Genomic DNA, 18,441 nt, shown 5'->3' on the forward strand with positions numbered 1-18,441 from the left:
TTTCTGATCCAGCCATGTAGTGTCTTTGAATAATTCTTAAATGTATCATTATAGGGTTGTTCAATTCTTAACTGCTGTGATTACAATTTCTTAATGGTTCTATCACTACCAGTGAATAATCCTACTCTTTATTTAACCTGGAAGTGAACTAAACAAAGCTGAAGGTATTGCTTATGAATAGGCTTCCTTATATGCTTAAGAAAAAGGGGCAGTAACTACAAAAACCCATTTATTCAATTTAAATAAAGTAAATATTGATACTAGACTTTACATAAAGACTTGTCTGGCAAGTGAGTCATGTTTTAGCAATAACCACAGTAAAAGAGGGAAAAAAATTAGAGCAGTAAGTTAAATAAAAGGCTAATAAAACCTGGAGGAAACAGCTCAGTGTTTTCTTTTAAAGCCCACAGAACACCAAACATATATATGTTGCACAAAGAGTCATTTAAAGAAAAGGCTTATTAACAATTCAATAGTAGAGTCAGCACTAAAAATTTCAATGATATCCAACTCAAAAATGCATAGGGAGAGTAAAGTTATTTTATTAAATCATGCACATCACGTGTGTTAGTGCAAATAGTTTAATCTGTACTCCAGAAATTCTATTGTATTTTATATCTTTACAAAATAGATTTAAAACAATTATTTACTTTAAAAAATGTAATTCTGAAGTTAAGCATTTCAGAACAATATTTGCAATAACCTATATACAAGAGGTACTGGGTACCACTGGCATATTAGCATTCTGTGGTGGAGTGGCTTCCTGCAACAGAGAATGATGAAATGAACTACATATGACGGCATTTTCTACAGTCATCTGTGACTAATTCCTCCATAAATCTAGTGATCCTCCCAACAGCAAATCCCAAATAGCTTAAAATATAACCTTTAAAGTATAAACAATGACTGCCAAACATCACAAGGCAAATTATATCCTAAACTTCTATTTCAACATTTGGCTAGTCCTGTGGATTGCCACAGAACATTTGAGCCAGTTCACTGACATTCCCTCCCAGTCATCATTGGCTGAAAAATTTCTATGAGATACTTTAGGATATTCTATGATCTAAATAAACTTTATTGACATAACTGTGGTGCTGCACAAAACCACTTCTGTGTTTTAAATTTATAAAATCAAGCAGTGTTTAGGTGCTTCACTGTGCACAGAACACTATTAGTCTTGGGAATAGTGCTTCTCATTAACAGAACACCCCAATTAACAATTAAAAGAAAACAACCATTTGCATACCCAACCAGGAAATCTGCTGATAGGTAACAACAGTTTACCTTGAACATGAATTAGCTTTGAAATATCATAATCAAATTAAGTCAGTAAAAGCTTATTTAAAGAGATATTCTTTCTTCATTAAACATGCTTTGGAGGAAGAGATGATAGAAAAAAAATCATGCTTCCTAAAATGTTGTATATGAAAAAGTAACTTTTAAAGAAAATATCTCTTTATATACATGAGGTTTAATAAATTACATTCCAATTGACTCAACAGTTTGGTTTACTGCACATTGAAGTTATATAATTACTCTGTTTTTGCTCCCAGGAATACTTCAGTTTGCTCAAGAAAATACACACTCTCATGGAAAGTTTTTCAAAGTTGATGTCCTCTACATCATTAAGTCACATTAAGGCTGAACAAGCGTGCACAAATTCCCCAAATTATCACTAGAACAGAATATTTTCCAAGTGCATTATTTCTCCTAAAAAAAAAAAAAAAAGAAATGCACGCAAAGAGTTGTCTGTAAGTCTTGTTCCCAATAGCTCAGTGGTTTTATAATAAGTAAAAATGGCGTAAATATGTAAAAAATATATATATATGTATATATTTCAAACTGATAGGCACTGAGCACACAGGGCCTCTCTTCCCATGTATGTATCAGTTGTTTGGTTTGGGTAGTTATCGAATCAGAAAAATGAGTTATCTGGCCATTAGAATTCAGTAAAATACCCATAAATTTAATGTTATAAATAATTTGGTGTACCAAGAAGCCTACTTTAGGCCACCATAATACTCAGAATCCCAACATACTAATTTAAAAATTACATGAAAAAATTGCAAGCAAGTTATTGCTTACAATAAAGTCACAATTTTACATTCTCTTTATAGACCGACACATTTTATATAATTTAAAGCAATGACCCTACAGCTGTATTCTTGCACTTCTGCTGTTTTAAGAGGTAAAAAGGAAGAAAATGGTTCTGTTTGTCCCCAGCATGAGTGTGATGCCAGCTTCTAGAGGGAGGGCGGTGTACGGACTCAAGAAACACTCTCATGGAGAAGCTCTGGCCAGACCTGGCACATACAGCACGATGGCTGTTACTGCAACCAGGGCAGCCAACATGGGCATCCAGGGCCAGGGTTTCTGTGTGGAAAGAAACCAAGAGTCAATAACACATTCTCCCCTCTCTTTTCATACCTATTAACCCCTTGGGTTCCAGAGAGTCCTGAATACTTAGAATATTAGAATAAACCTTATCTTTGCATAAGAATAAAATGCAAAAAGAAAAGAAATAAAGGTGAGGGAGTGCAGGTGTAAGGAGAGCCATAATAGCAGGAACTCTTTTAAAGGACCACTGTGTAGAAGCCTGATACATCTCAGGCAAGTCCTGTGCAGTTTTCCATTTTGTTACAGCTGAAACGTAATAGTGACTTCTAAGAAACCCTCTGGGCTCAGCCTGCTTTATTTACTCCAGTACCCACATATTACAACTAACTGATGTACACAGATGTCTGGAGTATATTTCTGCCTAAAATGTTTATTTCTTGATAAAAACCAGACTCAGATCGTAGGGTGGTTTTATACAAAAGGCTGGTGGGTAAGGTGATAGAAAGAAAATGGTCTAAGCTTTGATCCTCTAATTTGAAACCACATAAGACAATATCAGATGGGGTTCAAGATGGGGAGGTACTACTTAGGGACTCTGCACATCTGATACTTTTGGTAAAGACCATGTCCATTGTAATAATGTCATGTGATTATCTCATATGGTCTACTAGCATGCATGCCTGTTGGAGGCAAGCATGGATGGGCTGTTTCCTGTTAACTTTCACAGGGCTTAATAATATCAACTTGCTTTTGATTGATAGTTTTATTTTTACTAGTGTTCTTATTGAGAAATTTGGCTTTAAGGAAATTTTCTAATGTTGCAGAACAGGGCTCAGAAAGATATGGGATAGGTTTACTCTCCTAAGTAAATGCACATTGGCGTTGAGATTGTGAGCCAACGGTCCATTATGCTAATCTCATCCTTTTTCATCTTCATAGCCACAGTGTAAGTATAGGCAAGCGTTGGAACAAAGAAACTCTACACTATGGAAAAAGAAGAGGTAAGGGAGGAGGGGAAAGAAAGCTGGCTGAAAACCTCAAACAGGCAAACTCTTCATTTCTCATTAAAATTTGATTAAAAATATAATTGGGAAGGGGTACTAGTATTGCAGAAATTCATAGTTTACTCCAGTTTGCTAGAGACAAACAAAGACTCAGTTAAAGGCAGAATATTAACAACTGGTTAGATTGGAATTAATTCATGGTTAGCATTACTACAAAGGAAACAAGACAAAATGTTATATGATTAGTTGATTGTTCAGTTCATTCACGTGACACAATACATGGCATACTAAATGAAGGGTTTGCTTCAGGTAAAAAAATACCTGTGTGGTTTTGCCATGCATTATATTACAAATATGGCACAAACAGGTGACGGGGACAAACAGACAAGGACTCAACAGTAGTGCTTGTACCTTTCTCTACCACAATGGACCGAAACACCAAAACAGGAAAGCCAGGAATAGGCCGATGAATACGGCTGGGACGGGTTGTAATATGGAAGGCTAAAGAAGGGAAGGGATATTAAAATCATTTTATGCTATAAAAAATCAGATAAGATGATTTAGACCCAAAAGGGGTGTGAGGAAGGGTAGAAAGATTGAGGTTAATAGAAGTAATAGCACTAAGGTTTTACACTGACTCAAACATTTTAAAGACATCTAATACAATCCAGAATGATGGACTGTGGTATGTAAGTTGACAAACTACCAGTCTAAACGGAACAGCTGGAGCAAATGGGCCATGTGGGTGTTCCTAACATCCTAATGAAATGCAGTACGTTAAGAAAGAGCAATGAAAATACCTCAGCAACTGATATGCTGCTTGATAGATAGTACATTACTTTTGTTCCATACTTAGAATTAATTATTTCACAATAAGTAAATTGGAAATGGCTAAAATTTACTTTATCTCTCTATCAAAACCTTTTTTAAAAACCAAAACTCTTTTGCCTGAGATGGTATTTCTTTAAAGCATAAAAATAAATGCCCCATGGTGTGTGCTTTCTAAGCCAAGCAAGAGATCTGACACAATGTATGATAAACGGAGAGAGCTAGGCAGCCAAGTCTCAGGGCTTTCAGTTATATTACTGAATATAATAAATTATATTAAATTACCACAATGAATATTATTACATAGTAATGTTTTAGTACCACAAGTCCAATATCATGAAAAATAAAATTCACCCTTAAGGTAAATTATTTGTACAACTATAGATAGCAAGGTTACTTTTAAAAAGGTTCTAAATGGTACAAAGGATCCATTCCGATTATGCTAGATGTCTTCATAGGTTAATTCAGTAGAAGGGAGACTGAAATGCCAACTCAGAAGGATATAAATTAACATAAAAGAGAGGAGTAACCAAACTTGGAATCAAACTTTATGATCTGATTTTAGAAGAGTTCTGTAATCTACATTTTCAAAATAAATGCAACCCATTTTTCCTTAGCATAAAGCTTCCAGACCCAATTTATCAACTTCTAAAAGGCTTCTTGCTAAGCAACAAGCTTTTATTTTCTAAAAAAACTAGACTTTCTCTAGCAAAGGACAGTTGGACAAACTCACGAGCATCCTGTGATGGCCATGCAACATCACTCTTTTTAACGTGTGCTGCAAGTTAAGCAGAGTGCCTTCCTCTGTGGGAAGCATGTGACTCATGCCCACTGCAGTGTCCAAGCCATGACAAAGGATTGAAATAAGTCAGAGCACAACCAACCACAATGAACGTCATCCACCAGTTAGGTCCCACAAAGGCAATGATCACCAAAACATATAACATAACATTGATTTTTCTTCTTTTTTTCTCTTATATAACACTTATTTTTAGAGACTATCTGCATTTCTAGCAAATGAAAAACAAATTAATATTATTAAGCTCAGTTTATACCAAAAATGTTCCAATTACACACACACACACACGCACACCCTTACTCACCAATATTTCCTAACATTTACAGGAGGCCAAAAAGACACTAAGTTTTTTAGAAATGTGCCTTAGTGAGAAAATTATTTGTATAATATAAAAACCATAATTAGGTTTTGATTTTTGGATACAGCCAAATGCTAGAGAGTCAACATGAACTACTGTTTCTTAGGTGGGTCTCTGGTGATATAATGCTTCATCTCCCAGCAGGGGACAAATAAGAGCCAGATGACGCTTTAATGACAGAACTTCAGATTCATTGGAAAAGCTGACAGTTCTTGGGTAATTATTCTTTTGCAAACAAGGCTCTTTTCTCCAGGTTCTTCTAGGTGTACAGGTTAAAGAGGCAACTTCTTAAATAAAAAATTTGACAACACAATGATTCCATCTTGGCATTTCATAATGAACAGTTTAGTTCATGGACACCACAGGCTTTAGTTTCTCAAATCAGTAATAAAAGCCTCTGAAGAATCAATTTTAGGGCTCTCACCTGCCTCTCAATCAAAGCTAAGCCAAGTTTGCAAAGACTTACATTATTTCCTTTCTCTCGGAGCAGCTTCAGGTTGTCTTTACATTGTTTGAGCTCATCTGTGATTGATTGTTTTTCCTGCTCAGTCATTTCAAACTTCAACTTCAGTTCTGAGAGTACAGTCTGTGTCTTTTCATACTAAAGGCAAAGAAAAAAGAGTGTGCAGACTCAACTTAAATGGGCATGAAGTTATGGTTCTAGTCAGGCTTATATACCAGACCCTATTAAGTCACCTGCAACACCAAAGTCAAGCCTTTTTGTTTTAAGAAGGGCAGGAATCATTTGCACTAATAATAAGAAGTCTTTAATGTTAACTTGATTCTATGTAAGAATGTTCGGGCTCTGAAGTTAAAAAAAAAAAAAAATTGAAAGAAGTCACCATTGTGTCATCTGTTTCTAATATAAAGGATCACTTTTTCCACTGAGTTAGAGGAGAAAAGTAAAATTTCAAACTGAACAAAAGAAAACAAGTGAAGAAAAACTCCACAGCTTAATTAAACGGCAAAGTTAGAAAGTAAAAGTTTACATCCTGGTAAGCAATTTCAGCCAAGCTATTTTAGTCTTAAATTAGAAAGTATTAATTCCCATTAGCCCTTCCTTTATCCAGCATCATAGGTTATTAAAATGTTCTGGATAAGTGGAATTTCTAGGCAAATAAAGCAATGTGTCTAAGGTACCAATAATTATGACTGAGGACATTTCTATCTCTCAACTTAAACTTATAAGTATCGATTTAAAATAATCTTTAAAAATGTGTTTCTGATAGACATTTTTGTATAGTGAAACATGCTACTCCCTGCTCTAGGAAACAGTTCACTGTACATAATTTGGTTATCCTTAGATGCACTAGCTATCCTTCGAACATAGGTAAGGTCAGTGAGAAACGATGCCCCTGAAGGCAGAAATTCTAGACTGGTTTCACTTCTAGATATTGCATCTTACATGCAAGCTGGGCTCCCAGTCAAAGAACAAAGACTGTTCTGCTGCCTTTGTCTCGGCCTCCGCTGCCCCATTGCCATCTCTGAAGGTGTCAGAAGGAAGAAAGAAAGAAAGACAAGGGCTGAGTATAAAATAACTATGCCATGATGGGTCTGCTATACCAGGAAGATTCCTTCTCTTCCCTAAACATAGCCCCTGAGGCTGGAAAGTTTCCAGTTCCTTTCTGCCTGTATCCTAGAAATTCTTCAATAAAGGACACACCTTGATATGGTGCTTCTAAATAATGCAAGTTCAGGACCTAGGAGCTTATCATTATACACTCCAAAGGTAAATACTAAGGATGCAATGTATAAAAACATTAGTCAGCAGAGGTGGAGGAAGGTGGATTAGGTTCAGCAGAGAAGTTACCAGGAAAAGGGAAGAAAGATATGGGTACAGAAAAGGAGGTAAAATATGAAAGGAGCCTCCCATGTTCCCAGAACAAGTCCATATAGTATGCCAGAGAATGAATTAAGGAGTAAGATTAGTGGACTTTATGACAGCTTTTTTTTTGTGGGGTCTGTGGACTTCTTTCCAGAACGCAGAAGGTTATGAGTAGGCTGCCAAGGCAAATTTAGTGTACTTAGACTAGTCTCTGCACCCTAGAACACCATCAATTCTCAATAATCCGATTTTTAACAGTTGAGTAATAAAGAATAAGTCAAAAGTGCTTTACTGACCTAAATATTCCCTTACTTTCCCTTTCCACCATTCTCACATCCAGCTTGCCCTTTACACCAAAGCATTTAATCATTTCTCTGTTCTGGAAAAAAAAATGATAGGAAGGCAGCTCATTCAGGAAGACCTGGCTGTTTCCCCTCAGCATGTGAAATTGGTGAGAAGAACTCTGGCCTTAGGACAAGATGGTGAAGCCAAACAACTTTCCTGAGTCAGTCTTTGCAGGGTGACTTGTGTGTTCAATGTATTACTAATTCCTAGATATTCCTACTAAATTAAAATATATAGATGCCTTCTTAGGTCAAATATAAAGATTATATACCACTATTTTTCTCATAATACTAAGGATTAAAATTTACTGTTCTCAAGTATTTTTCTTGGTTAAATGTTCAAATAAAAGCTGCCATTTTTAAAAATTTAATTGTAGGAACAAAGATCACCTTCTGCAGTCTTAATTTCACACCTCTCTTGCATATTATTTTTGTTCCACCTTGTTTTCTAACCCAGAGGTGAGAAACAAGCTCAGTTCTGATTAAAAGGGAAATACCACACAATATTACCAACACCTTCGGTTTTCTTCATAAATAACCTTGCTTATCAGCTGGTAATATTTTAGCGTTTACAGTGCTGAAGATACATAATGATGATATTATGCACATTAAGCATGACTCCATGAGAGAAAGGAGAACAAAGGGGAAATATTGAAAGGGAATATATGTGCATTAATAAAAGATAGTAATTCATTTGCAGTGGATTACACAGACATAAGCACCTCATTAAAGAACATTTTAGTTGCAGACTAATATCCAATAGTTGACATTACAACAAACGGAAAGAGAAGCAATTTCACATTACAAAGGAGTGTGATGACTACACATCACTTCACAATGGAAAACACTGAACAAGAAAATAGAAAAGAAACATATTGAGAAGAACAGACATATTTTTAAATATGCTGCATTTAATGCAATCCAAACTCTATCAACAATTTAGATACTGTGACAACATGCCACTGGCATTTGTGAAAACAGTTAAAGCATTTCCCACTGATGGCTCGGTGATCAAAAACAGGCAAACAAATAATGCAACAAAACAGTAATGCATTCATAGTAACATACAACAGAATCATCTTCCAACCACAGCATTCTTCCCAGATTTTGAAAGAGTTATGGGATATGGACTGGAAGAACACAAAGTGCTTACAGTATTAAATACTAGGATATTTACTTTGGCACAAAATTTGTGTTCCAACTAAATAAAATGAGATGTCTCTCCAAACACATATTCTTGGCAAGAGGATAAAAATGAACATATTACAAAATCAATATGGTCACATATGTTACAGGTTATTTTCTTTAGGAACAAACATGAAGACAGAACAATCATCATTTTCAAGTTCAGATAGTACAGGGAAAGGAAAGTGCAAAGAAAAACTTCATTGATTAAACAGATATTCTAAAAACAATTTTGGGAAAATTCATTATTAAAGACAAAGAATTGTCTTCAACTTCCTTCTATTTATAATGAATACTTTAAGAGAGTCTACAACTGGGATAGACCCTGACCAGTAAGTAGATCAAGATGTATCTGCCTTCTCCAACCCCAGAGCTGGTCAGGAGTCAACTCAGGGAGTAGTAAAAGGCTGGGAGGACTGGACACAGCTCTTACCACCCCATTGTCAACTTCAAGGCTTTGCTCAGGAAGAGGCTAGCTGAGGTCTCTGTTCCAAAAGTCAACCCTCACCATTTTCAACATGATTTTTAAAAAAGCCACCAAGTCAAGGTTTTAGGCAAAATGACATGAAAAGGGAGCATGCATATTTGGGAAGATGGGGAAAATGGAATGGGGGCGGTCGGAAGAAAGTAAAAGGTCACAGAACATGTGTTTGGCTGGCTGGCTATGAGGTAAATTTTAAGTAACTTTTCAAACTAGTTTCACCTGAGGGGTTTAAATAGCATTATGGAGTGGCCCCCCTTTGCTTTCCAAAGTATTTTAAGTTAATAAGATATTGTCTTTGAAAGAGAAACAATGACTTGAGTGATCTCTTACAAAGGGCTTACCATACAAGTCAACTAACCAGTACAGAAAAATTTTTAATGTAATTTTGTATATTTATATTTTTGAGGTCAAACCCTACAGATGAATTCTCTATATCTGGACCATGATATACAACTAGAAATCACCAAGCACAGATGTTCCAAGTATCAACTTTGTGATAGGTGATGTGACTTTATTTCTAACTAGCATGGATATCTGATTTGCTTTTGACTTTAAGTCCAACCATAACTGGGTTCATAATGTCTTTTCACTTTACCTCTTTCTGTACATCCTTTGCTTGGTTTTCAGCCTTACTGAGAAGAGTTTTTAAATCAGTTGAATCCCGAAGATGCTGTTCTTTCAAGGATCCCATTTGATTCTCAAGCTCTTTCCTAGTCATCTGAAGGATGCTGAGATCACTGGTAAGCTCTAAACTCTGCTTTTGAGAACTGTAAAATAAAAATTGACAAGAGTTATTCATGTAGAAACTAGGTATAGCAGGAAGTCAAATTCCTTATATATTTCACTAAGGTGGATAGATTGGATTCCAGGGGAGGAAAGAAAAGTATAAAAAAGAATAAGATCTCTTCAATAAGTAAAAAGCACTAAAACACTAAAAAACGCAAGTAAGTTTAAAGCTCTGTCCTATTTTCAGATAATCAAATATACACAAAGGTTGAAATTTAAAAAACAAGTAGGAGGTCACTATGTTTTGTTATATCATGTTATATTAACTATCATAAAAAGATTCAGTGCAGGTGTTCTACAGGAAAGAAGAGCATGTATTTCAACTCTTCTTATAAGTTTAAGTCCTTGACAGACAGGTTGGGGCCAGAAACAAAGTTTAGAAGCCACTGCCAACTCAAGTAAAGATAAACCTACTCAAATGAGAAGACACACCAAACTCGGGAGAACCACAGGACAAAGAACCAGGAGGCTGGGTTCTAGACCTCACTTCTGCCACTATTTACTTGTGGGATGTTAAGCAAGTCATTTAACTGGTGCAATATCATTCTTTGAGTGTTAATTGTGCTCTTAGATCTGTGCCAGGCACCATGTCACATAGATGCAAATAACACAAGGAGAGTCTCAGTGCTCTCCAGTGTCAAACAAGAAGACTGAACTCAATTTCTGACTTAAATTCTATGATTATTTTAGAACTTGTTTTAAAAATCCCCTGATTTACACACGTGGAAAACAGCTTGATAGGCATAAGTAGAAATTCTTTATTCATTTCCTCTACATCACATACAAAAGAGAACAAAGGACCTGTATAGTGTAATTGTATTAAAGAATTTGGTTCCTATATACAACTGAAATAGCTAAAGGAGGATAAAGTTTTCAAAATGACAGTTTAATGTCTCTCAGAAGGGAATCATAAGACTCAGATTCAATATGGTAACTGAGGTACTATGGAGTATAAATCACATTTTGATTGTATGCTAGGCAGATTCTTAGGGGCGGGTCTGATGTCAGGCCAATATAGCTCCAAACTAAATGGCGGAAAAGAACCTATAAATAAAGACTAGTTTCTAAATACAAGTATGCTTACCAAATAAACTTAATAGAGAACTTTTAAACCAGAAAAGTTTAACAAACAGAATTAATTTTTCTTAAATAGTTTATGTGAGTTTAGGCAGACAATTTAACCATATATTCCACCCTCTGGGACGTAATGTTTTTACACCATATGCTTCTAACTCATAAGAAGTTTGTTGGCTTACTTTAACCACTTATACAAAATTTAAAGTAAAAAAGTAGTATTTAACAGTCTGTCAAATTCCAATTAATCACTTGTCAAAAATGAGGGATCAAGCTTGAAATCTTTAAAATATCAATAATTCCACAATAAGAATAATTTAAGATAATCAATACTGATAACATCAGTTATTTCTTGTTAGAATACCAAGCTAAATAAATTCACTAATATCCAGTGTATTCCAAATATGAAGAACCTGAGTGTCTGCATCACCTTACACGTATTTTATACCAAACAATTTGCCTAAATGTGTTGTGTTTGGGGCCTTTATTTTGTCCTGTTCATATTTTGGAATTGCTTTTACAAACTTTTACATGGTCTAAACAAATATTTGTTGTATTTTTTTATTATTATTAATTATCTCTAAACATTCAAAAAGTAATACAATAAATGTGGGAAAAGACTACGTAAAGACATGACACTGAAAGAGAGGGAAGTGCTGTGTAGATACTGAGAGCAAACGGTACTGTAAGAAGAATAAATCGGCACATCTTGTTTCTTCAACTAGTTCTTAATTTTTTTCAAATATATAATCAATATGACAACTCTCTTTATCTTTTAAGCACATAATGAGGCTTACTAATTTCTCATATATCTGGTCGTTTCTTTATTGTTTTTCCGCAGAGCTTGTTTCATACGGGGCCTGACGTTGATCGCTGAGTTTTTGCTAATCTTAATGCTCTTGATGAGTGTAACTACAAGACTAGCAAGAGAGTAACGTTATTGCCACTTTTGGTGTACTGGGGAGAAGGAAAGGGATCAAGATTGACTTCAAAAATAAACAGGTACTACTTTCATATTCTGAATAAAAATACACACAATGTTTAAATAAAAACATAGAGCAGATCAAATTTTTAAGGAAAAAATAAATTCTGAACTCTGCAACAAGTGTTTGTGGGAAGACAGGACTTCATTAAATTTGGTGAAATAAATCTATTGCACTCATTGGTGTGCATGTAAGGTACTGGATGTTAGAAGGAGTTAACTGATTAGAGAATTCTTGATCTTTTATATATTATTACTCTTTGTATAACCCTATTTGAAATTCAAGCTGAATTTGTAGCTTTCAGTAGAATAAATTCTTTCTCCCCTACCTTTTCTTTCTTTTTATAAAAGATTTTATTTATTTATTTTTAGAAACAAGTGAAGGGAGGGAGAAAGAGAGGCAGAGAAACACTGATATGCAAGAGAAACTATCGGTTGCCTCTTGCATGCCCCCAACCCCAAGCCGGGGACCTGGCCCACAACCCAGGCACATGCCCAGACTGGAATTGAACCAGTGACTCGTCGGTTCGCAGGCTGGTGCTCAATCCACTGAGTCACACAAGCCAGGGTGAAAATAAATTTTTTATTATAGTCATTTCCTGATCACCCTTATTAAAAGAAGGGATCATTGGTGTGAAAGAAAAGCAAATCTCATATTTGAAATGTAGGACAAGTTCAATCACTAATTATAGATCTTTGCTGTTTGTTTAGGAATTTTTTTCAGAGGATGGTGTATTTAATGAATCTGCATTCCATGAGTACACCAAAAAGGAAGAATGGGTATGATGGTGGTGGTGGTAGGAAAGTATGCTAAAGTATTCATTTAGCATGGTTAACCTGCCAAATACCAATATAAGTCTGGCTAAACATTTTGCTCTAAAAATATATTTAAATATAAAAATTAAATTCAGATAAAATTCTAAGATAAACAAATATTTTGAAGCTAAAAAAAGAGTTCTTGCATACTTGTGCAATTCTTTTTCTTGCCGCTGCAGTTCTGATGATAGCAAAACATTTTCCTTTTTTAGAGAATGGCATTCAGTTTCCAATACTTTCCTTTCCTTTTTCAACTTCTCTAGTTCACCTAAAAGAATCCCAAAACATATTTGTTAATATAGGAACATAACTTCCCATAATAATTCAGAGAATAAAGGGAAGAATTTCACAGAACACCACACATTTTCCCCCTTAAAACATGTAGATTTTATATGCCTATTCTTAGATTCCTATTACTCTGCATCTATACCTCAGGGAAGTCCCATTACCTTGAACTTTTTATCCCCCCACTTCATTTTTTAAAATCCTTACCTGATGGTATGTTTATTGGTTTGAGAGAGAGAGGAGGGAAAGAGGGAGGAAGAAAGGGAGAGGGAGAGGGAGAGGGAGAGAGAGAGAGAGAGAGAGAGAGAGAGAGAGAGAGAGAGGGAGAGAGAGAGAGAGAAACATCTATTGGTTGCCTCCTATACGTGCCCCATCTGGGACTGAACCTGAAACCTGGGTATGTGTCCTGAATGGGGAGCACACTCGCAACCTTTTGGTTTATAGGATGATGCTCCAACCAGCTGAGCCACCTGACCAGGGCCCCACTTCACTTTTATAACACAAATCATTTTTAATAGTACTTAATTATAAAAATATTTAGTTTATTCTAGAGATTGCAAACCTGAAGAATGTTCATAGCCCCAGTAGAAGATACTGCTTTGTACAACCAATCGCTATCAAAGAGAAAAATAGCCTGACTGGTTAATTTTTACAAGTTATAACGTTATCATCATCGAGTTAAGAGCTTTATGTAAAATACACATCCACCTTGTAGCCTTGTTGCTTCTTCTTTCTGCTGGTCCTCACACTGTTGACAGCGAAGCTGAAAACTGTTTTGCAGGCTCGTGACTTCTTTCTCATATTCAGACGCTGCTTTCCGCCACCGCTCAAGCTCACCTCGCACCTTCTTGAGCTCTTCATGCAAAGAAGCAATGTCAGTGTCTCGCTCAGAGGCAGCCTTTTCTGCTGCTTGATGAAGAAGCAAAATTTCATCTCGGGCACTAAGCAATTCATCTCGAGTGCTTGTGATTTCACTGTCCTTCTCCTCCCGAATATCCTCAATATTGATGTGTAACCTCTGCAGTTGGGCTACAAAAGTATATTTCTCTATCATTTTCTTAGTCCATAGCAATCAGGAATAAAAGAACAGTCCACATGGGACTGTAGTCACTACACAGCCCAGGCTGTCACAGTGGTTTATTGCTTTTGACTAAATTGTACAAGCAAAATCTATGTTTAATGCAGAAAATGTGAAAATACAGAAACACAAAGAGAAAAAAACCAAAGTAATGTTTATTTCCCCCACAGAGAGAAAATAGCTTCTAATATTTGGTACTTATTCTTCTAGGTATTTTCTATGCATTTATACACATATGAAAACAAAATAGGGAGGACTCATAATATATGTAGTGCTCTCAATCCTGTTGTAACTTTTTTTGATGGATCCTTTTAGACATTGTAGGCAATTTAATTTTTAATTTCTATAAATAATATTGCTCATAACACAATCTTAATTTTTTTCTTTGGGTGAATTCCTAGACATAGAATTGCTTGGTCAAATGGTAAGCATTAGAAAAATCTTTAAGGTTCTTGACTCAATTTTCTGTTCAAATATTAATGCCTTAAAGAAACCTTCTCTGATGACTTACCTAAAAAAAGCTCTGTCACTCTCAAGCTATTTACCCTGCCTTTATTTAATGTCACATTACATATTTATTTGCTTGTTTATCTTTTCCACTAGATTGTACATCTCATGCATGCTCTTATCCCTAATAATAGCAGGGTAAGCAATAAATTGACTGAATTCATAAAATTAATGAACACTGCCTAATCAAAGACGTACATTTTAAAACATTCTGGTCATATGTCCTCATGATGTAACTAGAAGTAATCTGTATAAAATAATATTTGGTTCAGGACTAGGATACTAGTTTTGGTTACAATTACAAAAAAACATTATAGATACAAAAAGTTCCTTAGGTAGAAGAAAAGAATAATTAAAAGGATTTAAGGCTGGGAGAGGAGGAGATTGCTCCATAAATAAATATTAAAGAAAACATTAGGCCTTTTAAGTTTGTAGGAAGCACTCAGAGAATAACAGATTCAAAATCTGAACAGACACAATGGGCAGAGATAATATGACCATGGATTTGTGGATTAAATCCTGAAATACACATGCTGGCATTAGAGGGCAATCAATAATGCCCAAGTAAAACATCTTTAAGATAAAAGGCAGCACTAAGTCCCTTTATGGAAAATTGCCCATATACAATATAAGATGGCAATATAGATTCAAATAAGATTTATATAAATTAATGAATAATAGCATTAAACTATAATAAGTATTTAAAGAATTTTCAACTTAAAAGACATACAACCTACACCAGAAATTCTAATTTGACCACAATAAAATTTAAAAATTTTAAAAACTCAAATATCACACTTAAAAAAAAAAAACCCCAAAGACTGGTTTTTCTCTGGGATATTTTAGGGTAAATATCACAGGCCTCACATGATGATTCCTCATTTCTTCTGAAGCGAGATTACTTGTCTATTTAATTTCTTTTTACGCTATCTCTCAAACTAAAATTTAAAAATTACATTGGCTCCCTCTTTGACAATGAAGGCAAATTAATCCTGGAGTATCTCATAATGATAGTCTCAGTACTAGCACTTCTGGTTCAAAGAAAACCCTTGACAAGCAGGGGTCTTTCTGTCATTTCTTTAATGACCCCACAATAGTCCACTAAACAAGAATTGTGAAAAGCAGCCTTTACCACTGAAGTTAGTACAGGAACCATTATACTATTTTATGTGGTATATAATTTTTATTGCAATGTCAAGTGTGATATAAACATTAGCAATAATGCTACCAACAAGCTAAAAGTGGTGATGCATAGAGCAGCTCAAACTAACTTGTTACAATGACTCAAAAAGTAACAACCTTACCAAAACCGTACCTTCAGCCCCTGCTCTTCCCACTTCAAATATCTATTATTGGAGTAAAGGGGAATCTTCCCTCATATCTTCTTTAAAAAAAAAGCTCACCAGTTATAGGGAAGAATGAAAGCCAGAAAAAGTGGGAATCCTCTGCACTCCTATTTTCCATTCCGTTTGAATCACTAAAGACAATCTCATATACCTCTGGAGTGTTCCATACCTTGAAGAACTTGTATTTGTTTAGTGGATTCCTCAACTTGATTTCGATAAGCTTTTCTTTCTTCTTCCAAAAGAGCTGAAAAGTAAAACACAGTACATCTAATTTTGTGAGTTAATTAAAGTATTCAGAACTGGGCAGCTGGAAATTTCTTTAAAATTACCCCCTAAAGCTTATTGAAGAAAACAAAAGTTAGACAGTAAGTATCATAAGTACTAGCAGTTAGACAGTTTAAACATTGTAGGAGCACAAAACAGTAGTAATAAATCTATTCAATTGAACAGCAGAGTTTTCTAGATTATAGATAATATGTGCTATTCCTCACGAGAAGCATTTTTGAGAGCTGTTAATTATTAGCATTTTGAGCTTAAAAAAACCAAACTTAAAATCTTCATGTGTACTACCAAGTACATAGTAAGTACTGACTAAATAACTGATCTTTGCTGAAGATTTTTTCATTATAATTAAACAAATTAGCCTGGACCCTCCAAAGAGTCAAGTTAAGTGAATACCAACTCTAATTTCTTCAAGAAGCAGAAAAGGAAGGAAGTGGTAATTTCTCCCTGAGAATTTGCCTCCTGGTCAGGAAGGCCGTCTTAATAGAACATGAGGACTCTAGAGGCCATTCACTTTCTCCTCATTCTAAGACTTTCTATGGTATTAATTGCCTGCAAACAGGTAGTTACTGTGAATGATATAGCAATGTACGCTCCAGGGCAACAGCACAGACTCCAGTGGCCTATGACACTACAGTTAAGTGAGCTACTAGGAAAGAGACAGTTGGCACTCTAAATTATATGCCTTAACCTAGCCTGATTCCTCCCATTTACTGATAACTATAAATCTCCTTATCTTATACTGAGTAGCTAACATTAAGGGAACTAAAACTTAGAAATTTATATACATTTATATTTTTTCCTTTTGTTATATTCATTATGTGATTATTAAGATCTTTCATTGGTAGAGGTCTTTCTTGATGTTCACAACAATAATGTGAAGGAAGTAGAGCAACTGAACTCTCCCCGTTTTATTGATTTGAAACAAAAGTTCAGAAAGGTTAAGTGAATGTTCCAAGATCACAAATCCAATAAAATTGTGGATCTGGAACAAGACACCATGCCTCTGGACTCCAAGTTTGGGGCCATTAAGTTATACCATGTGGCCTCCACATCCCTTAAAAAATCAAAGTAATCTTGATCTCACCTTGAAGTTCAAAGCATTTTTGTTTACTTGCTCTAGCTAGCTCCTGGGCTTCAATCAATTCCTTGCGAAGATGCTGAATTTCTTGTTTTGCCTCAATTTCTGACTGTGCACCCTGCAAATCATCTGACAAAAATATGTTTATTTTAAAAGCAACAGTTAGTATCACAATATAATCTCTACAACCAAAGATCAGCAACCGCTTTCATATTTAGACATGCATAGTTAAACAACATAGCACAACTGAGTTAAATAAAACTTGGAAGCACATGATATTAAGCATTTTAGTTATTTTACCCTGAAGAAAGAACACAAGTACAGTTAAATAAATATGTTAGTAATTCTTAACAAGGTACTATAAAATATATATTAATCATACTAAAATTATAAATTTTACTCATGTAGAGCTTATGTAAGTCTTGAAATTCAGTAAGACAGGCAAAATGCTATTCATTATAACTTCTAAAATTTCTTGCTAACAAGTCAGAACAATTCACTTAAAACAAAAAAGATTTTATTTATTAATTTTTAGAGAGAGGGGAAGGGAGGGAGAAAGAGGGAGAAAAACGTCAATGTATGGTTGTCTCTCGCATGCCCCAACTGGGGACCTGGCCCACAACCCAGGCATGTGCCCTGCCTAGGAATCAAACCGGTGACCCTTTGGTTCACAGGCTGACACTCAATCCACTGAGCCACACCAGCCAGGGCAGAACAATTCAGGTTTAACTTAACTGGAAATGGGAAAACAGAAACAAGCATTTCTTTAAGAAAAAGTATTTATTTTATTTTTTAAAAATTTAAAGAAGATTCTATTTATTTATTTTTGGAGAGAGGGAAGGGAGGGAGAAAGATAGGGAAAGAAACATCTGTGTGCAAGTGAGAAACATCAATTGGTTGCCTCTTGCATGTCTCCAACTGGGGACCTGACCTACAACCCAGGCATGTGCCCTGACCAGGAGTTGAACCAGTGACCTTTCAGTTCACAGGCCAATATGTACTCTATCTACTTAGCCATACCAGCCAGGGCAAGAAAA

General features: G+C 35.3%; 1 protein-coding gene across 34 annotated transcripts in view; it reads right to left on the bottom strand.

Annotated features, from left to right (window-relative positions):
• Positions 1 to 522: 522 nt before the first annotated feature.
• The window catches only part of SLMAP (sarcolemma associated protein), a 163,771-nt gene continuing 145,852 nt past the window's right edge, over positions 523 to 18,441 (bottom strand). For 16 of the 34 annotated variants that reach the window (XM_090283959.1, XM_090283963.1, XM_090283952.1 and 13 more), the window contains 7 exons: positions 17,411 to 17,533; positions 16,211 to 16,285; positions 13,819 to 14,139; positions 12,976 to 13,093; positions 9,763 to 9,934; positions 5,796 to 5,930; positions 523 to 2,376 (listed from right to left, as the gene is read on the bottom strand). In XM_090283959.1, the coding sequence (XP_090140085.1) occupies positions 2,284 to 2,376; positions 5,796 to 5,930; positions 9,763 to 9,934; positions 12,976 to 13,093; positions 13,819 to 14,139; positions 16,211 to 16,285; positions 17,411 to 17,533 (1,037 nt within the window). In that variant the 3' untranslated portion in view covers positions 523 to 2,283. Of the gene's footprint in view, positions 2,377 to 3,755; positions 3,846 to 5,795; positions 5,931 to 9,762; positions 9,935 to 12,975; positions 13,094 to 13,818; positions 14,140 to 16,210; positions 16,286 to 17,410; positions 17,534 to 18,441 lie in introns of all 34 variants that reach the window. The other 18 variants (XM_090283962.1, XM_090283956.1, XM_090283966.1 and 15 more) reach the window with 3 other exon arrangements.

The sequence above is a fragment of the Furipterus horrens genome, unplaced genomic scaffold (assembly GCF_987537825.1).
Source record: "Furipterus horrens unplaced genomic scaffold, mFurHor1.1.pri manual_scaffold_7, whole genome shotgun sequence".
Classification (NCBI taxonomy): Eukaryota; Metazoa; Chordata; class Mammalia; order Chiroptera; family Furipteridae; genus Furipterus; species Furipterus horrens.